This window comes from Camarhynchus parvulus, chromosome 3, assembly GCF_901933205.1.
Source record: "Camarhynchus parvulus chromosome 3, STF_HiC, whole genome shotgun sequence".
NCBI classification, from domain to species: Eukaryota; Metazoa; Chordata; class Aves; order Passeriformes; family Thraupidae; genus Camarhynchus; species Camarhynchus parvulus.
The window spans coordinates 95190240-95216522 of NC_044573.1; the positions used below are offsets into that span (position 1 = coordinate 95190240).

The 26283-nt window shown below is 40.4% G+C and overlaps 1 protein-coding gene across 2 annotated transcripts in view; it reads left to right on the forward strand.

The window, feature by feature from the left end:
* The first annotated feature begins 6324 nt into the window (after positions 1 to 6324).
* The window catches only part of COL9A1 (collagen type IX alpha 1 chain), a 63694-nt gene continuing 43735 nt past the window's right edge, over positions 6325 to 26283 (forward strand). The window contains exons 1-12 of one of the 2 annotated variants that reach the window (XM_030944685.1): positions 6325 to 6659; positions 6968 to 7041; positions 8431 to 8508; positions 8645 to 8777; positions 15526 to 15922; positions 20864 to 20941; positions 21614 to 21634; positions 22635 to 22709; positions 23273 to 23308; positions 23418 to 23480; positions 25372 to 25425; positions 26021 to 26056. In XM_030944685.1, the coding sequence (XP_030800545.1) occupies positions 6646 to 6659; positions 6968 to 7041; positions 8431 to 8508; positions 8645 to 8777; positions 15526 to 15922; positions 20864 to 20941; positions 21614 to 21634; positions 22635 to 22709; positions 23273 to 23308; positions 23418 to 23480; positions 25372 to 25425; positions 26021 to 26056 (1059 nt within the window). In that variant the 5' untranslated portion in view covers positions 6325 to 6645. Of the gene's footprint in view, positions 6660 to 6967; positions 7042 to 8430; positions 8509 to 8644; positions 8778 to 15525; positions 15923 to 20863; positions 20942 to 21325; positions 21548 to 21613; positions 21635 to 22634; positions 22710 to 23272; positions 23309 to 23417; positions 23481 to 25371; positions 25426 to 26020; positions 26057 to 26283 lie in introns of those variants that run through there. The other variant, XM_030944686.1, reaches the window with a different exon arrangement.

Genomic DNA, 26283 nt, shown 5'->3' on the forward strand with positions numbered 1-26283 from the left:
GAGTCTGGCACCAACCCCTTGGCACCTGCATTTGAGCTGTGTCTATGTATCAATAAAATCCTCTCTCACTCCTCTCGTCTCTAGACTAAACAGGTCCAGCTCCTGCAGTCTCTCATAAGGGAGACGCTCCAGACGCCCCATTGCATTAGGGGCCTTCCAGTGGACCTTTTCCAGTAGCTCCTTGTTTTTCTTGGAGAGTGGAGACCAGAATTGAGCACAATACTCCAGCTGTGGCCTCACTAGGGCAGAGCAAAGGGGACAATCACCTCCCTAGACCTGTTGGCTGCACTCTTCCTGATGCACCCCAGGATACTTGGCCAGCCTGGACACAAGGGCACACTGCCAGCTCAATTTTTATTGCTTGGGTAAATTTCAAATGTTCATTTTTATTGCTCAGGTAACTTCCTTTATCTGCAGATGTAATCTCTCCATTATATACCTGCCTTCCAGATCACATTTATGAATATTTTGAATGGCGCAAGCTTTTGTACAAGTCTCTGTGGGACTTCACTAATAAGCTTCCCTCTGCTTTGAAAATTATCATGAAATTTGCCCTTTGATTTCTTCTTTGTGGTTTTCATTTTGGCAGCACACTGTTCCCGTTGTGGCCTAATGTTGGGTTCACTGGGAGAAAATAAAAGGAATAATGCTAAAAAAAATTTGTGGTTCTTAGTTTTTTCTCAATGAATTCCTGTCCAGAAGATTTTTTGTAACTCAGTAGCTCTGCTGAGGTCAATAACCAGGTGTAACTGGAAGTGTGAAATTGCAGACCTTAATTATACAGATTTAAATACTTACTATCTTCTAATATTATATTTTAAGTATTTAATTGTTGTGTTGTTGTTGTATATTTATGTCCTTTATGTTTCTTGTAAGAGAGAAAATAACCATTTTTAAAATTTGGAACAGTTCTTTTGATACAGAACATGTCTTGAAGATGAAAAGATACATTCTAAATGTTATCAGTTTTATATAGAGGTCTGTGTGTACCAGTTTTCTGTGGTCTTAACACCAGACTTTATTCAATCACAGCTTTCATTTCACAATGAACAGAGCACCCTACTGTCCCCATCCCAGAGCTGTTCAGGTAGTCCTTAAATAAGCATGAAACTACACAGTGATGTCCTGATCTGTGAAAATCCTGAAATTACTTTGGGAAAATCGGAGGACTTTACCATTTTAGAAAAGAGACTTACAGAATCCTCATGGTCATCAACAGCTTTTCTTCCCCCCTTAGGCCACAAAAATCAGATCTTGTGACATATAATTTGCTATTTTGTGTAAACAAGCAGCCATATATGCATATTTCTGTTCTTTCCCCCCCTGTCAGGGTCTTTCATTCTGAGATCCTGAGGGATGGAGGGGGTGGGGGGGGAAATCTGTCCTATCCTTGGGTCCAGGCAGCTGGAGTTTGACTGGGCTGAGGATATGGAGGCAGGATGCTGAGTCTGGCCAGGGAAGGCAGGCAGAGAGGTGGGGAGAAAGCCTGGTTTCTGTCTCAAGTAATCAAACACTAATTTTATTTTTATGAGTATTTTTACCTATGAGCTGATGTTGTGATGTTTATGTGCTGGTGTAAGAGAGGGAAAACCTGATCCCATTTCAGATATTTTCTTACTGGTATCATGACCTCTTTCAAAGGGTATTTGATTACAATAAAAGAAATTATGCTTACTGCAGTATTTAGAGATAAATATCAACAGAACTAAGTACCATCATGTCAACAATTACAAAAAGTTCAATTAATGTAATTTTGGCTAGAAAAGAATCTTAATATATTTAGAGGTATTAGAAGAGAGAGCAATATAGGAGAATATTATCAAGACTTGTTAAACTCTGACTGAAAATACTTCCAAATTTGGGGTGGCTTTTTGTTTTGTTTTTAGTTACATGAAATTTGGATCTAGCTCTTGGTAATAGTATTTGCTATTATAAATGAGAAAATTTTCACTACATTTTATAATCAACAAATAACTAATAAATAACAGCAGAGCCTGTTTCTGATCTTATGATAGTTTTTGAGACTAGGTGTGATCAGTAGATGGACACAGATGTATGTTAAGTGAGGTCAGAGTCAATCTCTGTTGAAACACAACATGCATATTGCTCATGGCAATATTAGCATAGTTACACTTGAAATCTGCTTAACTTCTCTCTTTCTCTGCCATTCCACTGGAAAACAAATTCTCCTGTATTTAGGATAATCTGAAACACTGACTGTAACATTTGGGGAAAATTGTTGTCTGACACCCCTCGACTCAACATAGAAATCTTCTGACCTAGAAAGAAATAAAAATAGCAATGATGCCACAATATAGACTTTCATTCAAAGTTAATGGGAACTGCAAGCCTCATCCACAGAAAGAATTATTATGGCAAGGGGCCATTGAGCCAAGGTGGAAGTTTGTCTGGCTCCCTACAGAGACCATCTCTATTTGTGCTCCAAGAACGCTCCTGAGGGATTTGTTGAATTTTGTACACTACATTGGACAGCCTAGGCGTTCACAAATTGGTTGCAGTGCCAGTACAGTGAGGTTCACCTGTAAAGAGGATCATGCTGAGGAGATGAGAATCTGGCCCCAAGAACTCCCAGGTTTCTTTGAGTGACCTCTACTAGAAAGAAGCTGTTTGGTCTTTATGCAAAACAGCATCTGACAGCTTGGAAAGAAAAGCTGTTTTTCTTCCCATGCCAAAATTCATAAAATTCTGGACAGAAAAGTACATTTTTATGATGAAGGTAAGAATTTATTGGATAATAGATTATTTGTTAAATTCCAATGATGTGTTGGAACCTGACAAGGATTATAGTTTTGCTGTCAATTCAATTACCCTACACTTGGGGAAGCTGGTTTAATTATTTTTTGTTGGTTTAATTAAAAGGCGCTTAAGTCAGTGCAAGTTTTGCCCCTGATGTCAATGAGATCAGCCCCAGGTCCGGGTACCTTAACTCTTAGCATGATTAATAAAGAGTAGGTGTTTCAGAAATGCCATCATTTACAGCCACACAGTTAATCTTGAGCTGAGAGAGCCAAACACAACGTTACAACAAACTCACTCATGTTAAGAGTGTGCTATGTGCTTATCCTGGGGTCTGGTAAACTCCAGGGAGAGCAGTGACCTTTGCAGTCTAGGTAAGGGTAAAGGAGGTTGGAATGTATAAAGTGGATTTTTAAAATTGAAATAGAGACTGAACTGAATAGAGAGCGTGGCCATAAGAGGCTGAAGTCACATGAAAAGACCAAAGGCACAATTTCGACAAGACCACATGGGAGAGAAGTGTCTGTCTTCAGGAGATAGCGGAGAGATAGGCAATAAATAAGAAGTAATGTCATCCCTGCCTCTCCTCTCCCTGTGTCTGGAAGAGCTGTGTAGGGCTGGGAGCATGAACCACTTGGTCCTTTATGGGATCACTCACACAGGCAGAGGCCCCACTTAAACAGGGGCACAAACTGGACTTTACTTCCTCCAGTTCCAAAGCTTGTTCTTGAGGCCCCAGTACCTCCATATATGTCACAGATACTTCAGGGGAAGAACGAACTTGCCTAGGTCCTTCTAAAAGTCCTGCTCAAAAGTATAAGCCAGTGACATTGAGCTCCTTCGAGCCCAGACAGAAAATACACATCAGAAAAGGATTTTTCACTTAATTTGGTCATCCTAAATTGCTGTAAATCCAAGCTTGAACTGAGAAACCTCCTTCTCTGCTATGTAGTCTTCTCTAAATCATGCCTTCAGTCTTTTTTTTTTGTTTTTGCTGGATTGCACCTTCTGAAAGTCCAACTGCAGCCACCTTGCTGCAAACCTTTTCATCACAGAGAGCAAGCTTTATAACTGCAAGAAAAACTGGGTCCACCCATTTGCTATTTCTCTCCAGCCACATTCTCAGAGACAGCTGTGTGAATACCTCTTCTCCAACTCAAGCAACACAGAAGAACAGGAGTATGGAATGAATATGGAATCAGATATTTGAGGAGTGGAATATGAAGTCAGGTGTGTAAGAACTTCTCCACATGCTAGTCAGGTGATGACCTTCCTACATAGCTTATTTTCGGGAGTCAGTATTTGAGCAAAGTCACCACTGTTTAATTCATCTACATTCAAAAGATGAGCAGTTAGTGTTTAGATGATGAATCCCTGAGCAAGTGGCTAAATAGCCATAACTGCACGCCGAGGTTTTCTGAAAATAACTATACTGGGCCAATTCATAAGAAGAGAAAACTATGAAGTGATGTAGAGTGACATCAAAATAGCCAGATCAGCTAAACATGGGTGTTAGTGGGATGGGGACTGTCTCTGTGACAGCAAAATATGTAAGATACATACTCCATCTATCCCACTTTACATTTTTTTGAAATGGGAATAATATTGGCTAGGTCATGGGGCAATTAAATTTGCTACCACTAGTCTGTCAGTTAGTATTTTTCTGGCTCTTTCAAGGTGATGTGATAATTATTAGTAGAACATCTAATCAGGAATTACATCACAGACTGTGAGTTTTCCTACAAGAGCAAGACATCAAAATGCACAGAGGGCAAACAGAGGCTATTAGTCTTCTAAAGAATTTTTCTTTTGCCCACAAACAGAATAGTAAATGTATTTCCCCAGCTTTAGTTACATACTGTCTCCCATGTTTTATTTCAGTAAAAATGTCTTTTGAAGATCCTGTATTGGAAAAATACTCCAGACATAGAAGAAGTTCCACCCTTGAGAATTGTTGCAATGAAATGAAAGAAAAATTAGATTATAGATTGCCCAGAAACAGAGTATATGTTCTCTGAATTTCTCTGAATAAGACTCCCCCTCTAGGAGAGGATGATGGGTGTGTGAATTACTCCAGACACAATGGATGACAGACATCTTCATACCATGTACCAAAAAGCATTGCTAACTTACTGCAAGGTGCTACTAATTAGTTTCATATCTAACTACTGAAATGGCTTTTTCTTCCTTAATACCGCCTCAAATAAATTGGCAATACTAAGCAGTCTCAAAGGCAAGGGAAATGCCTCAGCTTATAGACAACAAAAGAGATGGTTTGGCACCTCACTCTTTTCCATTCCTTCACAAAGTTTCTGGTATTCTTTTTAAGACCTGGGTGCTCTCTGTCATTCCTTCACATGCCAGGTTCCCCCTTGTTCCAGCTTCAAGTGGCTTCCATGTACTGCTCTTCCTCCAGATCCCTATGGACTCCTTTCAGGCCCTATGGGTACCATTGGATGCCACAATGGAAATATCTGCAAGGGGAAATAAGGCACTCGGGTGTGTGGAGATTTGGGCAAACTTCTTGTGAGATCAAATTGATATTTCACCTTTTTTCGTTTTTGAATTGACAGAGGTTTCATGTGACAACCCTGGTGCTGATATGCAATGTTCACAATCGTGCTGGACCACAAGGGTCCCTGGGTGTACCTTTCTCGTGAAGGGTGAAAAAATGGTATCACCAAAGCTTCACTGCCTTAGGCATCAAAATCAGACATTCATGGCAAACTGTCTGTGTGTGTGATCCAGCCCCACCCTTTCTAACAATAGATTTAAAACTGTAAACCATATTAACATTGAAATTACCAATACTGGGAATGTAATTTACAGCAAATTGGGATGGAGGGCATAGTTCACTACCCAGTTATTTATCCAAACACTTATCAGACAGCAGAGATTATTGCATTCCCTATATTCCACACTTTGAAAGATCTGGAAATTTAGGGTGTTATTAACCAGAATATCAGTAGTCTGGAGAAGATGAAACCTTACAAATGTGATGTATAAGAACAACTTAGCATACTTTTCCATACATCCATATATATATGTGAATTTTGACTGTGGTTCCTGTGAGGATCTTCTGGCTTTTTATTATAATTTCCTTGATCTTTGCATGCATACAGATTTCAGTTTCTCTCTCTCTTTTTGTATCTGGGAGAACAAATATGAGTAAATGTCTTTGTGTGTCCAAGCATATGTAATAGTCTCTTTGGAAAGGAAAGTGCTTTATCAATGGCAACAGAACAGGAGTCTGCTTAATAATGCCTATGTGTATGCCTTGGAGGTTAGAATCTAAACAATGAAACCCCTTTTACATAACCTGTTTCATTCAGAAAAATCAACTGGGACCTCACCAGACAGGCTTCTCCTGATGAGTAAAACAGTGAGAAATGGAAATACCTTCTTCATAGGATAGGGATTTGCTTCTTCTCAGAACTTTTAGTCTTAACACCCTATCAGGGCCCCCAGCTTCCTTACACCTCCTGGTACATATAATTCTTTCCCCTGTCTGGTTGGACAGCAGATCCCACCATTCAGAGACTGACTTTGCTGAACTCACATTTTCTGAATCTCCCTGTTCTTGTGCTGGTGAAAGAAGCAGACTCTAGTTTGCTCTCTTGGCTTCTTTATATTCAGCTGCCTCCAGAGGTCCGCCCTCAGAGCCCACCAGGACCCACATGTCTGTCCAGCCTCCACCTCCTTCCCTTGCAAAGATTAAAACCAGCCCAGCAGCCTGCACCTCCCTCTCTGCAGGGTCCTGGTGGGGCAGGAGCTGCTGTCTGCACCCTCTGCTGCACTCCCCTGTCAGACTAATGAGAGGGAAGCAGGCAGTGTGACGATTTACCCTGCGCATTCACATGAGAGAAGTGAAGAAATCCAGCCGTGAAGATGAAAAGCCACTGGTAAGAGAACAAGTGGGATTTAGAGACATCTGTAAATAAGAGATTAGAACAGTGAAAGCTGTCCTTGCCAGCATTATACGAGTGGACTACAATAGAAAGAGCTTTATTGACATATTTTATTATAAGGCAAAAATAAAACGTTGTCATGTAAAGAAATTATCTTGCCAAAGAAATTGTCTTGTCAAATCTGTTAGCAGATTCTTAGGTGGTATTTTATATGTTTAATATGCATGGCTTGGGGGAGAAATTTAATAACAGAACCTGTCAGAAACTATAGATTCATACTGGAGTTTTCTTTCTGTTTACAGGAAAATTACAGCTTTCTTTTACCTGTGTAGTTTTCTGTGGTCTTTCATCTCAGCCACCATCCAACACCAATCAAGTAAGGAGACAGATTTTATCTACATTTTATCTTTGTGTAATTTTGAATGTCAAAAGAATTATTCTGTGTTTATTCAAAACTAAAATCCTCTGTAACTAGCCATCACACAAAATGAGAGCTGTCTATGTGCATTTATATATGCATGAATGGGTAAAAGGATATATACGAAAACCAAGAAAAAAGCAAAACCTGTGTGTGTTGCTTGAAATTTGCTATTAGATGTATTTTTAAGGTAAGGATTAAAATCTGGATGTAGATGGCAAATACAGGACACAAACCTTCCCTGTCTTTCAGTGCTTCTAGTTAGATATTCTGCTACATGTCGCAATAAACTGGTTCTACTTTATTTGCTGGGCAAAAAATGTAAATGGCTGGATGTCAGCCATGTGTCTCATCAAAGAATATAGAATGAGGTCCTTTCTAAGGTGCAGTGTGTCAACCTGAATGTTCTCTTTAAGCCTATGTTGTCAGAAGGAAACCCACATTTAGGGTTGAGCCTTTGCAGCACACAAGAGGCTCTCTGTAGGTTAGAAATGCTTCTCCTTCCAGCTTCCACTCTTCATTCTTCCCTACCCACACTCTGCTAACATTTTCCAGATTGACTTGGTACTAGACTTGTATATGGCTCTTAAACTCTTCAAATAAATGCTTATTTTTCCTTAAGCTCCTTCCTTAATTCTGGGTATCTTGTAGGTCTTATGGCCATGACAAGGTTTTTTGCTAAATAATATTCTGAACAATTGGATTTTTAGATTAAGTTTCCTCAAACAAATTTCTTCTACATTCTCATTTTGGTAAAAAAAAAGGTCTGTAAGATCTTCTTGCCACCACATTACATTTAATGAATGTTCATCTTCTGATCAAATCTGGCACAGAGGAAAGTGGGAAAGCTTGGAATACCAGAGAGGATGGAAAAGATGCCAACTGATTCACAACAACTTCTTTAGTTGGCATGAGGTTTGTTTAAGTTTCCTTGGGAGTAGAGAGACTGTTGATTTAGGTAACTGGCCTTTTTTTTTTAAGTTTGCTTGAATCACAAAAAGTTACAACCCAAAGCCTCCTTACACAGCAGTCCTTCTTAAACTATTACTATTTCTCAACAGCTCTGCTAGAGAAGAATTATTATAACACTCTCATTGAAAGGCTTGAAAAAAGATCAAATAGCATATTAAGCTCCTGGTTTTAATTTGGAGCTCTCTAGAAAAAGATTATTATTTTCTTATACCTCTTACTTTACTGAGTACAGTTTAAATTATTATATACCTATAATTATTATTATTTATAGCTCTGTTTAATTCCTAATAATCTTACAGTTGCTTCCATTGATTTTATAAGGTGATCTGTGTCAATGTGCAGGTGCATGGTTAGTAAATTCACCTTTTTTTGCAGGACTACCAGCTATTCTGGGTGCCAGTCACAGAATTGATATCTGCCCAACAATCAGAATTGGCCAAGATGACCTACCAGGCAAGTAGCACCCAGACTTTTTAACGAAAAAGCTGGTGTTCAAAAAATGTATCAGGTTATATTCAGCTCTGTGACAGCACAATTCTAAAATTAAAATGAAAGTTACATTATGGATATGTATATTTTTTTCTTGCAGGCTTTGACCTGATTTCTCAGTTTCAGATAGAAAAAGCTGCTTCCCAAGGAATTATTGAGAGAGTAGTGGGATCCACTTCTCTACAAGTAGCTTATAAATTGGGACCCAATGTAGACTTCAGGATACCAACCAGGTAATGCCTTCCTTGTTTGGCTTTAAAATATTGATATTTTGCAATCTTATCTTTTAAGTGGTAGATCTCCCACCAGCTAGATCACCTAATTTAAAAAGTTTTCAGAAGGGGAAAGAGGAATTTTTTTTTCATTGCCACCACTAGATCAGACTGATTCTGTAGCAGCAATTTCAGGGACTTCCACTTCCCTGATGATATTGCTCAGAGTGCCTCAAGATTTGCTGATGCTAAGGGATTCGCCTCTAGAAAGCAATGTCAGAAGTCAATGATTTGAAATACGGAGGCAAAGAAAATGTAACAGGAGGAGAGGGAAAAAGTTTTCTTAAAATATTGACACAAAGGGATCTTTCTGAGCATGTGAGGATTGCAGAGAACTCACTGATTCTGAGGTGAGGGGGTTTTTTCATTGTGTGTCTGTTTTAGGTAAAAGGTACATGAATATTCCTGGCTGATTTATGGTCACTTAACCTATAAAAGTTGAAAATTATTATTTAACATGTTACAGTGAATTTGTGATAGAAGTCAGGATTTAAGGATTTAATTGTGCTAGTGCTTTACAGGCCAGACTTACTGCTGGTGAAGGAACAGAAACAGTACAGCAGGGTAGAGATGCCTTTGCCAAATTTAGGCAAGTCTGGATTCTGTTCCAGCACTTTATGTAATTAAGAATGCCTCAAGTTAGCAATTAAGTGGCAAGACCATTAACTGGACTACTGTTTCAGCTAGGAATAATTGGATTGTGAAGCGTTTCTGTCTTACTCCATCTATCACTAACAACTTTTCTTGCTGCAATCCTCCCTGGCTGCTACCTTCATTGCCACCAGATAAAGCTACTTTAGAGCTTAAGTGTTTGGTTACCTTGGGCTCATGGCTACTTTCAGTCCCAGATACAAATCAGGACTGCTAGTGCATGAATGTGAATCCAAACACAGACAGCAAATGGGATCATCACTTCACTAAAAATTGGAGATTCTCAGATGAAAGCAGCAAGATTTTCACTTTCCATGGGCTAGAATCAAAGGCACAGGTGTTTTTGACTCTGTGCCAAGCTCTCCGAGCCCCCTGCCAGGGTCTCGAGTCCTCTAGGGCAGCCAGAGGAATATCCTGGATTCTGACATTTAGGCTTTTTGCTATAGATGGTTCTAGTGAAATATGTGCTTGATATACACAAGTTACCCCTGAACAAACCTATGTTGACTGTGTTACTCCAGCATCTGCGTTACTCCTGCCATTGGGGTCATTGGCCCGGGAAATGGATTTGAGTCCTGACACTGCTCCAGTGCCTCAGTGTGCTGCTCCTCTGTCTCGGGGCAGAGCTCGCTGCTCTGCTAAAGAGTTATTTTACAGCCTGGCCCTCTCAGTGGGCGGAAAGAGGAGGGCAGCGCAGCGCAGGGCAGCGCAGGGCAGGGCAGGGCAGGGCAGGGCAGGGCAGGGCAGGGAAGGGAAGGGAAGGGAAGGGAAGGGAAGGGAAGGGAAGGGAAGGGAAGGGAAGGGAAGGGAAGGGAAGGGAAGGGAAGGGAAGGGAAGGGAAGGGAAGGGAAGGGAAGGGAAGGGAAGGGAAGGGAAGGGAAGGGAAGGGAAGGGAAGGGAAGGGAAGGGCTGCCCGGCCGCCCCGGCTCCCGGAGCTGTCCCTGCCCGCGGTGCTGAAGCGGCGCCCGCCGCGGGCCGGGCTCACACCCCGGGATCACCCTCCGGCCTTTGCGCCCCTGCAGCATCCAGAGGCGGGGGAGGGAAAAATAGAGTGAGTTTGGGAAAATGGCCAACATGGCTTTCCCTTGCTGGCTGGCTGATGTAGCCCAAGTGCCATGGGAGCACTGGGGAAGGACACTCATCAAACACGTTGGCAACAGGGAAATAATTTTTTAGGCTAACACATGATGATTAATACTAGGGCAGAAGAGCCCATTTTAGAGTGGCTATATGGTATGGGAATGAGAGCTCAATTGGATGGGCATGGCTCAGCATTCAGTCTCTGATGTAGCAATAGCTTATGCCTTGAAAAACTCACAGAACTTCCTTAAAATGCTACTGAGTTGTAGCTCAGTCCTTTTGCTGCTTTGCTTGCTTGCCCAGAAGTATATCCCAAAATGAACAGAAGTGATTGCACCCAAGTCATAACTTAGCTTCTCCCATCATCCAAATAAATTCCCATTGGCCAGTGCTTCTTCTAGATTTTACTCTGAAGGATCAACCCAGTGTTCTCCATGGAATGGCATGGTGTAATAATAGTGTAATAACTTTGTGTGGAACTGCCATGACATATACCTGTTTTCATTGGACATGGTGAACCCATCATTTTTCAATTTAATCTGCGTACGTGTTTAGGTGTCCACCAGTTAGTAAGTACAAAATTAATCATTGTACTTTATGATTAATTTTGTGAATGAAAAAAACATGTTCATGACACTTTTTTTATATGTGGGAAAAGGGCTAATTATCATTGTGCATTGGATGAAATCCTAAACCTTTAACTTCATGAATGCAACTGTCATAACACACACACACAAAACCCCAAACAAAATAGGGAAGAAGTTCATAAAGCTTTATCAGTAAATTTGAAATATCCAGAGAATTTCAAAGGCCTATTTTCTGGCTTTTTTTTCGCTCTGGGAATATTGCTTTTCTGTGAAGCAGCACTCAAGTGCATGTGCTTGAAGGTCTGGGTTTTTTACATTCAACCACCAAAGCTCTTCAGGTGCTTCTCCTTTCACATTGTGAGTATGCTATCCCACCCAGATATTGATGATGACGCTGAAATAGAAAAGACAAAATGCAGCTAGGAAGCTAATTAGGTCATAAGAGAATTAATTAGCTTGGCAGTGGGAGTTTGTGAATAAGAAAGATCAGCTGAGGGTAATGAATCCTAACAAATGGCTTCTGGTTAATGACTTAGGACAGATGCTTTTAAAAGTGCTGAGCTAAGTTTTATTGTTATTGCTTGTTCAGTTGCTGCCAGGCAGGGTGTGCCAGGTCAGCTGTGAGTCAAGGCAGCTCCAGGAGAGGCAGACATGAGTGTCTCCAGATTGACCAAAAGAACCCTCAACCCTGGGCATGTGATACTGCATTATCATGAGAATGGCCACAGCAATTTCCACAGCCACCTCCAGTGGGTTGTGCTAACATTTCTAAAACTTTTATTTAGCAAGGACTAAGTTAAGTCAGTGAGCAATGGAGTTCACCTAAGAAATAAACTAACTCAAAAAAACCAAATTTAATAAAATAAACAGTTACTTTGTAGAACTTAAATAGGTATATAGCTGAGCTTCTAACATAGTCTTCTGCTCTTGGTGAATCCTGGGGTCACTGGGATGGGTTGGGGCTTTCTTCACCATTGTCAGATTACTTACTTTGGTTGTATTGAAGGCTGGGTAGGACTTAGCTTTGAAATCTCAAAGAAATCTTCCTGTTAAGTATTCATAATATACGATTAACGAAAGTCTTAGGTATTTATAAAAAGATTTAAAAGAAATAGTAGTGTTTCAGTAGTTCTCCTAGAGGAACTACAAATGTTTCAAACTTCCCACCTCCAATACTTTAAAAATTTAGGCAAATAGTCGAATATCTGATAAAAAAAATTGACCTAATCTTGTATTCATAAAACAACTGAAGCAGTTAATAATAGTGTGAGTATACAAGGAAAGCAGGACTGGAATGCTTTCTTACAAACTGAAGAAAAAAATTAAATTAAAGAAAAAGATCAGATGGCTCGTATCCTGAACAATTTTAAGTGGATAGGAAATAGGTTAGGAATAAATCTGGATTTTGGCCTTTAAATATGTTTCCATATAATTTCTTTCTTTGCTCATTTACCTGAATCTAAGTTTAAAATTAATTGGTTCTCTTCCATAAATCAGTGGAATTGGAAACAACTATGTTAAAAATAATTTCCAGAAAGAATTTGAGTGCTTATACAGCTATCAGCTGTTCAATAAAGATACAGCATCTATCACTCTTCACTTTGGCAGTAAGATGGAGGAATAGCTTCTCTACAATTGTTTATTTAAATATCATGCTAAATTTGCTATGGTTTCCAAATATTTAGCATTTTAAGTTGCTGATTTCAGAAGGGTTTTGCCTATATAAGGATTACAGGCTTTGGAAAGAAATGTGTTCTGAAATACAATTAAACCACTAAAGGATCGTTACTGTTGGAGAAGCTGAGATGAGCATATGTCTCTGCTTTGCTTGTAGAATTATAGGTATAAATCTGACACAGTAACAGTCCCCTGCAGAGTACCTTTCTGGTGATGGGTCATGCTTCACTGTGTTGAGTCATGTTACTGATACTGAGTCTTTAGTCAAAAGGTAGCAGTTCTTCTGATTGATTATTAGTAATTTTTAAAAAGGGGAATACTTTTCCATGTTTGTGCACTGAATTTTTATCTTTAGGGTTTGATACATGTTTCTTATAATCTGATTTTCTCTTACCAACGTCAGAAGCTCTTACATTATTTCTCTTCTTTGCATATGTTCTGAAAAACTGAACATATTTCTTTCCTATTTTAATGTCTGAAAAAGGAGGACCCATGTGATGTCTTGAAAAATACTAAATCTATAGCTAAATATGGTGCAAAGAATTAATTTGCCAATGTGGCATAAACAATCTTCTAATCAAAAAATATGTACATGTACTAGGGTTTTTTGTTTCTTTTCTTGTTTTGTTTTTTTGGCAGTAGAGTTGTGTCAGCTGAGGTCAGATGAGAATGTGTGTGATAGTTTAACGAGTATTGCCATGACAACAAAACTTAGCAGTGCAGAGAAATGCTGAAAACCTCTTCACAGAGGATCTGGGATTAGTACTGCTTCTTTTAGGCTCAGTGTATCAGACACCCTGGTGTCACTGAACTTAACAGAGAAAGTTGAATGTCACAAGGAGGCTATTTAAAGGTTACCTAACAATACCACCTTCCGTGTGGTAGTAGAAAAACCAGCTCTTCTGCAAGAACAAATGAGATTCAGCGTCTGAAGAGATAAATGACCCAGCTGAGCTAAAGTTTTAGCAGTAGAGGAGATTTTTAAAAGAGACATTATAGAGGAAGGACACAAAGAGCCATAAACGATGTGCTGAACTGGATCAGAAGCTTAGTAAGAGTGAAGGTATGTCTGAATATGGAGAAGAATTATCTTCCTGGAGAAGAAAAGAATATATATGCTCATTGTGTAGGCCAGAAATGTAAGACAAGGAGGAATAGGGTACAGTAAACACTGCAAAGTGCTCAGAACCGAAGGCAAGCTACAATATCCTCAAGGTGACATTTGCATCTGAGAGGGCAAGATACAAACTGAAAATAAATGATGACAGAAAACAATGAGTTAGATAAAATCCTATCAAACAAAACCAGGTGGAGCAGGATTTCCTCTTCAGTCAAGAGACACAACTCACAGCAAAGCACAGACAGATTAAAGATACTGGCAAGGAGCCCCCTCTTCCAGCTTCATATATCTCCACACCTTTTATAATGAGCTAAACTTTCCAGCTATACATTCCCCTGCCTTATACCCCAGTGTGGGCAAAGGCTCCTGGGGAAAAGGAGAAACACCAGCACTGCGGGTACTTTATTTGTAAGCCGAAGCTGCTGCTGCTGCCAGGCTTGCTGCATCCTCCCTGAAATCTGCTGAGGCTGTGCCGCTGCCTGCTGGAGCACAGCTGCACTGCAGCTTGGAACACTACAAACTAGGGAGATTGCTTCTGGAAGTAGTCTCTTTCTAAATCAGTAGTCATCAAGCATACAGAATAAGAGCTGACAGTATTTTTGCTTTTTTTCCCCCATAGCCTAGATCCTGAGATTCACTAATGCTATATAAATAGCTGCTGAGATAGGATTGATCTGCCACTCAAAAATCATCTTTGTTCAAGATGTCTACTTGTTTGAGAAGTTATCCTAATGAAAGCTGGGACAAAATAGCTCTGCATGTCTTCATGCTTAAGAAATTTATTTAAACTTATTCTTAAATGTGGATAGATGGCAAATAATGTATTGATGTTGACTGGATATGACACTAGAGTTTTATGATCCATAGAATAAATATGGAAAGGCCAATTTCTTAAATATTGTACTGCGATACATTTGAAATAAAAAATGACTTGACTGTTTTGCACAGTGACACAGCCAGTGCTACCTGTGTTTCCAAAGCTCACCTTATAGGAGTTGCTAAAATACGAGATATTTTATGTGGCAAATCTGTTCCCTGCTACTTGTAGTCTTGTGGTTTAATGTCACAGGACATAGTACACTTTGAGTGTGGGTTCTCACCACATATTTGTCAATGATTTCTGCTGAAGTGATAGCTTATACCTTAACAAAAGGGTTATTGGCAGGTTGAACAAGAAAATGCATTTGCAAAAGACATTCTTATGCCTTCAAAATCAAATCAGATCTGCACTTTCTCCCTGGGCATTGTAAAGTCATAAAATGTTGACCAACTTTGTAAGTCTAACAGTGGGAAACAGGATAATTGTAGGATATGCTTTCTATATCTGAAGTAGGAGTTAGTTCTTGTTCCATCCATTATTCTTAGAAAGGGTTATCATAAAAATTGTGAAACATTGGAAGAACCCACACTTCTGAACCAGTTCTTTTGCCATTAGTAACACCTTGTTTTGGGCCTCAGCATGCAGAAATGCACTGATACAAGAATGGTTGAGATATGGTTCTACTGAGTAATGGTTTCTCATTAGTCTATGGTGATATGTGGCGCTTTTCAGAACGAATACAGAACAAATGTAGTGTATTTTAATCCTACACAGTGCCATATATTCCAACGGATTGCCTGATGAATATTCCTTTCTAACTACTTTTCGGATGACTGGGGCCACACTTCAGAAATACTGGACTATTTGGCAGATTCAGGATTCTTCAGGAAAAGAACAAGTTGGAGTGAATCTCAATGGTCAAATGAAAAGTGTTGAGTTTTCTTATAAAGGAGCAGATGGAAGACACCAAACAGCATCATTTTTACATTTGCCTTTCTTGTTTGACTCCCAATGGCACAAGCTTATGATAATTGTGGAAGCAAACAGTGTCACACTTTTTATTGACTGTATTAAAATAGAGTCCTTAAACATAAAACCGAAAGGGAAAATCAACACTGATGGCTTTGCTGTGCTTGGAAAACTTAAAAATAATCCTCAAATTTCAGTTCCGGTAAGTTTCAAAATCTTTTATTTCTTCAAAAAGTGTTTTACATTAAATATGGGGTTTTGTTTTGTGGAATGCATGTTTAAATTATTTCTGAAAGCAGAAATGGCAGAAACTAACTCATTGGCAGGTAAGTATTAACTTTTTTTTTTTTAAATTTTGCACTTATACCTTGTAAGTTAAAAGATACTCAGGTTATGCCTAAATCTCAATAATGAAAATTCCTAGACATCCCTGTACTTGTTACAACTTTGAAGTAAAAGAGTGAAGTGAGACATAATTTTAAACTATATCTCACGCTGTTTGCAAAAAAACCCGTGGACACAGGTTAACCAGTGTTGTGTAAAACTGAAAGGGAAAGCATTGCAACAAAAGAAGCATCTCATATTTCATCACCTCTGTATGTTTAGTTGCAGTATTGCACTGGATTGAAATCAGTTTTACATGAGAATGCCAGCAGAAAGCTGCCCCATGTGTCTGAAGGGATCAATCTAACATGCTGTTATAGATGTGGATGAGGAAATTTCAATAGCTGAAACGTTATACTAATTCTGTTGAAAACAAGAGTTAGTCTTTGAAAATGTCATTAAAAGAATCAGCTGGAGCTGATAATGTGGCAATTAGCGTATTAAAAATTAGCATATGTATCTTAGCTTTGCTAACTGCTCTGAGCAATACTGATGGATGCATGGATAGCTGGGATGATGAAAACATTACACATTACATATATTCTATGCATGGTAGTAGGATGAAATGCCAATATTGTTTTCCTCTTTGGAAAGGTAGATTAAATGCAGAGAAATCTATTGGTATTAATGGAATAATTTTACAGCACCTGGTACATAGTGCTAGAGCAAACTGTGCCCTCCAGTTAGACACAGAGTCATGCCTTCAGAAATGAGGAGGGTTCCTTTGCCTCTTGAAGTAGTGATCCCAAATGGCAGCTGACAAGTGAGGGGAGTGATGTGGTATCAAGGTCACCCTGGCCTTCTGTTGGTGCTCTGACTCACCTTTGGCCAGGAATGAAGAAGTGAGGAAAAGCAGAAGAGAAATCTTATTGGAATCTTATCCACCTTCCTCTCCAGCCTGTGTCTTGCAGAGACTCTCTTTTCAGCAAGGTATACAACTGAGCAGCATTGATCACCCAGGGCTCTTCAGGCATTTAGTAGGGAAAACTGTCTGGCACTATGTTCTGCCTCGCTTGTGTTTAAAACTGTACATCTTTAGCCACCAGTGTGGGGCTACATGAATTATAGGACAACCTCCTTTAAGGATGAAAGAACAAAATGGAATTAAAGAATTTTTATAATTCACCGTTTTATAATGCAAAATATTTGTTTATAACTTTAGCATGTTTCTGGGAAGGTTTGGTCATATGAAGTATATTTTATGAAAAAAAGTAAAATCTTTGCATGAGTTAGGCTTTAAAACAGGAGTATGATCCACACTTCCTGCCAAAAAGAATAATGAAGCACTGTAACAAATTATCAGAGAAGACAGAAAGTAAGCATGACACCATATTCTTAAACTGAATTTAGGTGCCTAAAATTACACTTTATTTTAGACAGAACTGACTTAGGGCTCACTCGACTGAATTGCATGGCCTGTCTGGGAAGCCAAAAAAGGAAATGGTAGTGGTTCAACCTGATATTATAATAATGTAGATTTAGGAACCCCATAACCTCTGAGATGATGATAAAGGAATTACATAGTCAGATGGACTAGTAATTTTAAAATGTCTATTTATAGTGCATAAATTTCTGTTTTAGCCTGTGTACTTTATTTCTCTTTAAATTGAATAAATAAATCTATGTTTGGGGCTATTCTAGTCTTTAAATTGCTTGACTGTAAGTTTAAATATCTCAAAAGACTTGGTTATTTAATATGCCCCAGGCACAGCTTTTAATTTACTCCCAGGCATTGTTAAAGTATATTACTTCCAGTGGTAGAATTTTAAAAGGACATAAATTATGTGTTTCCCATTCTTTTTTGCTGCATTCTGGTGAGGGCCCTATTTATCTTGCAGAATAGGTCAACTTCTCAGAGGTGCACTGTAACACATATAATTTTAAAAGGGATTCTTTATTGCTCGTTATTACTATGAGTGCCTAGCAGAATAATAGATACAGTTCCATTAGAAACTCCATCTTGCCTTTCAGCCTTTACAAAGATTTATGCCAGGATTTCTGGAATGCTTTATGGAGGACAAATTTTTACACAGATTCACAGCTGCATTTTATCTTTTCTTTTTTAGATAAAAGTATCAAAAAGTTTTATCTTTTTATCAAAAAGTAATTAATAGAATCCATTATAAACTCTAAGCAGTATGAGATTTAGCATAATGTCAAAACTGAAAAGGAATTTTCTTTCTAAATTACGTGTCTATAATAGGAAGGTAAGGGAATTAATTTCTTACTGCTCAAATTATAACTTCTGTGAGATTACGTAATTGCCTTAATTACTGTGATTTCAGAGGCATTACCATGTTTTTTTCATAATAGATACTAAACACTTTGCTAGAAGTGACTCTTGGTCATTATTTAATTGACATTTCAGGCTGCTAACTAGCTCAGGGAAGCTACATGACTTGTAGCATCTAAGAGGAAGCTGCTTGTCAATATTTATTTAACAGGGATTAATTTACACCACAGAACAGATTGTGTTGGTGTTCTGTAAAAAGTCACATCTTGGTTTTTTTTTCACCCTGTGAAATTTCACATTCAGAAGGCTGAACTCTAGCTATGGAAAGCCAAATAACACCGGAATTGGCTGTAATGTTCAAAGGTTTTAAAAAAAGGTGCAAGGAGAAAGAAGCTCTAAAAGCCTGTTTCAGAGATGTCGAAAAATTGATAAAACATGTTTAAAATAGCTCTGGAATGAGTTCCATTTAAATATATGTAGTTTATTCTTGGTCACTTAACAAATGTACAAAGAGTTGACAGCAGACCTCTCTTAGGAGAAACATAGATTTCCTTGACAAGGTTTTGTAGAAAATCTCCACAGGAAAAATTGCTTAGCTGAGTTGTACTTGCCCAGGAGGGGTGACTTCCCATGGATTATCACCAAGCCAGCAATAGCCCCTATGGTACTGCTAAATGCATTCCTGTGACTGATTTTATACTGAAAATACTACCCTACATATTTAGGTCTCATCTGCATTTTACCTAAACTTCACCTCTCTCAACTAAAACACTGATAAGACAACTGAATTACGAGGTTGACATTGAGATGTGCCAGGATGGTGGGCATTTGCAGGAATTTCTGTAGAACTTAAGATGACAAAACAGTGAACAATCAGACACAGTTAATCATATCTGTGCTGACTAAGAAATAAAAATGAAACAGAAATCCTGTAGGAATCCTGCCAAATGTGTGTCAGGAATGCTGATCTATGGGTTTTAAACATTCCTTGTAGTTTAACTCCAGATAGCAACTAAGCCCCACATGGCCTCTTGCTCACTCTACCCCATGGTGGGATGAGAATTGTAAAAGTAAAAGTAAGGAAACTTGTGGATTGAGATAAAGACACTTTAATAGGTAAAGCTCAAGCCATGCACACAGGCAAAGCAAAACAAGGAATTAATTCACCACTTCCCAATGGCAGGCAGGTGTCCAGCCATCTCCAGGAAAGCTGGGCTTCATCACATGTAACAGTGGCTTGGGAAGACAAAGAGCATCACTTCAAACTCTCCCTGCCCTTTCTTTCTTCTCCCAGCTTTATATTCTGAGCATGATGCTGGGGTCTGGGATATCCCTTTAGTCAGTGGGATCAGCTATCTTGGCTGTGTCCCCTCCCAAGTCCTTGTGCACCCCCAGCTTCCTTGCTGATGGGGTGGAGTCAGGGGCAGAAAAGGCCTTGACTCCATCCAAGCACTGCTCAGCAATAACAAAATCATCCCCGTGCTATCAGCTCTGGTCCCAACACAAATCCAAAACACAGCTCCATACCAGCTACTGTGAGGAAAATAAGCTCTACCTCAGGCAAAACTTTCACACCATCTTTGGGTTTAAAAGGTTACATTTTAATATCTTTGCTTTATGATTACCCCTAAATTATCTGAGGTTCATTTCTGAAAACTTTATGACTGCACTTACTCCTTAATAATATTGTATATTGATAACAGCAGAATACCTGCATGAGACATCTTCAAAATAATGGCATCCTTTAAATCAACTTAACAAGATCATTGTGAAATACTGGCAAGGGAAAAGATGTCTTGACAGCAAGGCTAGAACATATTTGCCCTTCTCTCACCTCTCCTAAATCAATGGGAAGCCAGTCACATCTTTTACTACATTGCCACCATAAGAGTTTTATTTTAAATTTTTTTAAAGTTAGAGAGGTTTCCTATCAACTTTTGTTTTATATAGCCTCAAGGCAGACAGAGTTAGCTCTCTTTCCATAGCTGGTACAGAGCTGTGTTTTGGATTTAGTGTGAGGACACTGTTTACAACTTATTCCTGTTTGGGCTATTGTATGGCTGCCTTGTAGTATTAAATTAGTATTAGTTCTTTTATATGTATATTATGGCACTCAATTGGCTATTACTATGATGGCTTAAAAATGAGAAGTGGATAAAGGAGGGGAAGAATTGGCGCACAAATTATGGTGTCAGTTAACAGGTAAAAGAAACAAGGGTATCCCTTCTGTTGTGCTCCAGTCTCAGCACTCAGGAAACCGTGATGACTGCAAACAAACAGAACAGTAGAGATGTGATGAAGAGGATTTCAGGAGTGGCAGCACCTCAGCCGGTTTATGCCCCCTATTTAAAAGACCTCCACAGTTAGGGATGGGGAATGCAGGGCAAAGCACTGCTCCACCTGTAGCTATTGACATGAAGTACCTAGCGTTTAATCCTCTGCCTAGTGTGCCAGTATTCCACCTCTTACACGCTCGGTCAGCGTGACCCCTGACCAGAATTAACATGATCATTTCTCCTTTGCCAGTTCGAGATCCAGTGGATGGTGATCCACTGCGACCCCCTGCGACCCCAGCGCGAAGGCTGCGGCGAGCTGCCCGCTCGGGTGAGACAACTGTGCTGGGCCGTGCTGCCCTGCCCTGTGCTGCCCTGTCCCACCCTGCCCGCCGCTGCAGCCCACGGGAGTCTCATGATCTCTCCCCCCTCCTGGCCACCGATGCCCTTTTTTACCATACCTGCCCGGTATTCGGCGCTTTTAGAAATCCAACCCCCCAGCAGCAGCAGCCGCTGCCTCATTTTAACCCTTCAGTGACTCGCTGTCTGCCTCTCCGCGGGCGGGCCGCTCGGCTGGTCCCTGCGGGCGCTGTGCCTGCCCTGCCCTCAGGGGCTGTCGCGGCCGCCCCTGGCATCGCCGCCGCACCGGAGCCTGGCTGCGGGAGGCCCAGGGGCGCGGCGCGGTCGGTGTCCGACCCGGCAGCCGCAGGGCTAAGGGTTAAGGCGCTGCTGGCGCTCCGTCCTCGCCTGCCCGGCCGCCAGCCCTCCTCCAATCCCCGCCACCCTGCCCCGGGCCGGGCCGCAGCCGGGAGGGGCTCCGGCCGCGCTCACCTTGCCCGCCCGCCCCGGTAGCCGCAGGCTGCTCCCTTCATCCATGGCCCGGCGCCTCCTGCCCCTGGGGCTCTTCCTGCAGGCGCTTTGCCTCGGCCTGGCTCAAGTAAGTTTGTTCTGACTTTGGCTCTGCTTTGCTGTTTTTGTTTTTTTTTCTTTTCCTCCCTCGCAGGTAACCCAGACGGGAATCGAGGTAAGTGCGAGGGAGCGGACGGAGCTCGGGGTGCCGGTGCAGAGGGAGGGACCGAAGGCTGCTCTGCCGACCCCCGGAGGGTGTTCGTGCTGTGTCCCCCCAACAGCTGTGGGTGACACGGCCGAGGCAGGCTGACCGCAGGGCGGTGACACCGCCTGTGCCCTACCTGGCGAGCACAGGGCAGGTGGCACCGGCGGGGCTGAGCTGAGCTCCGCATGCAACTGCCACTGGACGGAATATTTCTGGGAACTCTGGAGTGTGAGCAGCAGCGCTGTGGGGACCAAGGGTCCAGGCTCAGGGCCCTGAGCAGCCTCCTGCTCACAGAGCCCCGTTGTGGGGCCGCGGGCAGAGCTCAGTGCAGGGAGAACAGAGCCCCCCATTACAGGGACGGAGATCTGGAACTGCCTTTCCCTGAGTTTGCACAGGCTGGTGGCGCCTGCTGCCTCCCCTCGGGAGCCCGGTGCTTTGAGAAAGTGCCTCTGTAGATGTTAATGTAATCCCGAGGAACCAGGGGAAACCGCTGAGCCTGTCAGTGAAGCAGGGGTGTTTTAAATTTTCCTTGCTAGTATGAACTCTTAGGAAAACTGTCTCCTTTGTGTTGAAAGAAAGAGTAATTAGTGTAGTGCATTTCGGTGTTCGATCCGCAAAGATCACTTTTATTTCTGCCACCCTGTCGTTGCCAGGGGACATTCAGATCCTGCTGAGTGGGGAGTGGAGCCCACCTGGCCCTGGCAGCATTGTGGGCACAGGAGAGTGGTTGGGCCCAGGGAGGGGGGTTTAACACCTTCCCCATTCCTTTGGAGAGGGCAGTGTTGCCAGTCCTCATAGTGACAGTCAAAATAGGATACAGGGCCTGTGATATTCATGGGGTGAGGATGCAGGTCCTTGTCACAGCTGTGACCTCCTGACTAACCCATAGCCTCTAACTGTGCTGGTCCCGCCAGAATGTCTCCATGGCTTGCCAGGCTCTAATTGCTCCTTTTTTTTAACTCCTTGTCAGAGAGGTCCCCCTGGTCCGCCAGGCCCTCCAGGTCCACCAGGGCCACCAGGAGTTCCCGGTATTGATGGCATTGATGTAAGTGTTTCCCATGCCCTGCCTAGGAAATAGGAAATGCTCTGAGCTGTATCTGCATTGTCTGTCAGCCTTTGATCTTCAGGAGTTTGAATTTGGCTGCAGATACAAGAAGGAATTGATTGGTCTCATGCTCTGTAGTGGCTGGAGTGAGTGGAGGAAGCAGATTTTCAGATTATCTTTGGTATAGAAAACTCACGATTATTTATTTTGTGTAATCAGCATCATATGCTGTGATTATCTGCCATTAATGGGGTGTAAGGGTTTTATAAATCTAATCTCAAAAGGGATTACATAGTGATGCCCACTCATACTAAATTCTGATAAGGATTTGTGGCATTATTCCTGATAGAAGCTACTACATGTGTTCCCTTGATTCCTGCCAGAAGTTTCTCTGATGATTTCTGTTAGTCTGTAATAGAGATGATGTGGATTTAATATTTATTTTCTACAATAAGAGTCAGTTCAGGATTTTTTCTGGCAATCTGTAAATCAGTGATTTTCATGAAAGACGGTAAAAGGTTATTGCAGTTCTGACTAATACCTTCCTTTTCATATCTTGGTAGGGGGAGAGAGGCCCAAAGGGCCCCCCTGGTCCACCGGTGAGTGATTGCAGCTACTTTTCATTTGCTTCTGCTAGAGAAGAAATTCTGAGTTTTGTTTCTGCTTCTCTCTGTGAAACATGCTTAACTGTTCATTTAAATCCTGAAGGGTCCAGATGGGGATGCAGGCAAACCAGGATCCCCTGGGTTGCCGGGAGAGCCAGGAGCTGATGTGAGTACATTTGATTTTCTAGAATTTCTTTGTTTGCTTGTTTTTTTGTTTCTTCATAAATAAATAAATAAATACATCAAGCAAGCAAGCATGGGGGCTGTCGGTGCTTCCGCCTGGCCCTGGAGAGGGCACTGGACAGTGGTCTCAGAGACAGCTCGACTTGTGCTGTGGCCTCTGGAAGCCACCTCTGGTTGAAGGGCAGAGCAGCAAGGGCGTGAGGAAGGTCTGCTGATGCATCTTCCCATTCTGTGGAAAATAATAGAGAAAAGTTTCAACGTCATCTAGTGTTGATGGCCTGTTAGGTCATACCTCTTGAATAAATTTGTGGCTATAAAAGTGCCTTCAAATATTTTTTGGAAGCTTCATATTTCTCTTTCAAGAGAGAACTGTTAAAAAGCACTTCTTGTTATGAAGCAAGATTTTTGCATTAGAACTTAGATGTTATGCCAGGAAGTAGGCAAGCTTACGTTTAATTTACAAAAAATTTTAAAACTTTAAAAATTAAAAATATCATAAATAAAGATTATATACCATAGACCAGTGTGTTAGAGGGTATTGCAAATTATATAAATGAAAAAGCCTAGTATCTATTTAAGGTTGCAATGCTGTTAGATGTTAATATTTAGTTTGCTCTTGGAAAGAGAATTAGTGGACACAGAGCTGGAAAAGTCTTTAACTAAACTGTTCAAATTTCATATCTGTGAGAGGAAATGGGCTTTGTGAGTGAAATCTCATACCACTTCACATCTTCCTAAAAAATACAGGCCCACAACCCATTTGTACACGTCAAAACCCTATAAGCAGATCTTTTAAAAGGCATTGCCTCTTACAATTTTCACTTAAGGCATAGTTTTATTTTCCTTGCCAAAATTAATGGGAACACAATCACATGAAACAGAACTCACTAAGCTCAGCTTTTGGTGTCTGTTCATACTTGTATATTCCCTCATATTAGTGGGTGAGTGAAAATGTAATACATTTTCACAGTCTTTTGAAATATTGAACCTTTTTTTTCACTTGAAGAAAAAAGAGACCTTACTGTACTTCCACTGTCTATTCAACCTTTAATTGGTGTTTTAGATTTATAATACCTTCTGTGTTTAATTGGTGAGGCAGTTTTGACTTTTTAAATCTCATTTTATTTCAAAAATTATTTCAGTGTCAGGTTTAATAGACTGAAAAAAGGTACTGTACAGTAATTGCTTGTAATGATCATGTAAGCTTTCAAAATCAAATTGTTGGAAGAATTGTATGAACATTGAATTGCTGGAAGTGTACCAAAAAAAGTGGAAGTGTACCAAAAAAATAAAATTAATAGATAAATATACAAGAAAAGCTCTCCTGCATATCAGGAAATTTCTAAGCCATACAAGCTGTCTATAAAATTGGAAACAAAAGGAAAAATAAGAACCCCAAATGAATTCTTGGTTATAATATCATGGTTAGTTTTTAATTTTAGCCAGATAGACAAATTCAAAGGGTGAATTTAAATTCAGCCTGGCAGCTTTCTGGGGTTTTGTTTTGTGTTATTGTTGTCAATAAAACTTTTATTTGAAACACACAACATTGACAGTTTTTGCTTTTAATCTTAGCCGTGGAATAAATTCATCAATCTCCCATTAGGAAGAAATAAGATCATGCTTTATTTAATTGTGATTTAACTGAGTAATTCTTGAAGATCTATTGCAGGCACTGATGTTTGTCACTAGAAGCTAGCACTTTAAACTTGTGCAGTTCTATCTGTACATGTAAATAAATATTTGGATTGCAAGGCTCCTGCAGTTACTAATTTCATTTAATAGCTTCATTTTCTGTGTTGTGTAATTTTTTTTGTTGTGATTAAGAAAAACACATAACCCTTAAATTAACATTGTATAACTTACTTCCAAAGGGATTCACAGGACCTGATGGCTCACGTGGAGCCCCAGGACCAAAAGGACAGAAGGTAGGAACAAAATTATGCATGAAATGATGTATTTTTTTAAAAGCAGCATTTCTGTTTGTCTCAATGTGACTAATAACATGCCTTTCTTACAATCTTAACATACCTACAGAATACACATGTACTGGGCTCTTTCTACACGGCACAAAGAAGGTTCCATTGCCACAGCCAGCAGTAAGGAATGCTGGCTGGCATTACATTGTTGACATTAAGGTTGAGCATTTTCAGTAAAGTTGAGGCCCTTTCCATCTTGTATTACATTTGTGCCATTGTAATATGCAGTAGGAATCAGCACAGTGAAACCTGACTTCATCATCAATTAAACATGTGAAATATAAATCAGAAGTCAGAGTAAGAAGCATGCTTGAGTTTTTGGGGGACGGGGGAATAGAAGGCCAGAGGCTGTTTCATTTAAATGCTGAGAAGGCCTTTCTATCAAGTCTTGCTGAAACCAGCATAGCATTAATGAAGTGAATAATACTTGCAGACTATGTTCACTAAATGATACCCTCCAAAAGGCAAGAGAACATTTTCCTGTATATTGTTAAAAAAACTTGATGCTAGTGCCTTTTAAAAACTCATTTTTATTCTTTTAAAGGGGGAGCCAGGACTGCCAGGTGCTCGTGGACTTCCAGTAAGTAATGCATTTAGTATACAAAGAGGGTTTTTGCATCTTAAGTATTATTATGAAGGCTTCTTACCATTAAATGTAGTGAAGAAAAGCCCAAAACTATTTCTGAGGTTTCAAAAAACTCAGAAGTTACAAAAGTAGTACTTGAAGGAACAGTTTTGTCTTTATATCTAAGTGTGCAAATATTACTGAAAGGTTGTGTTTGGTTTGAATGCTGTAGAAAAGAAAGG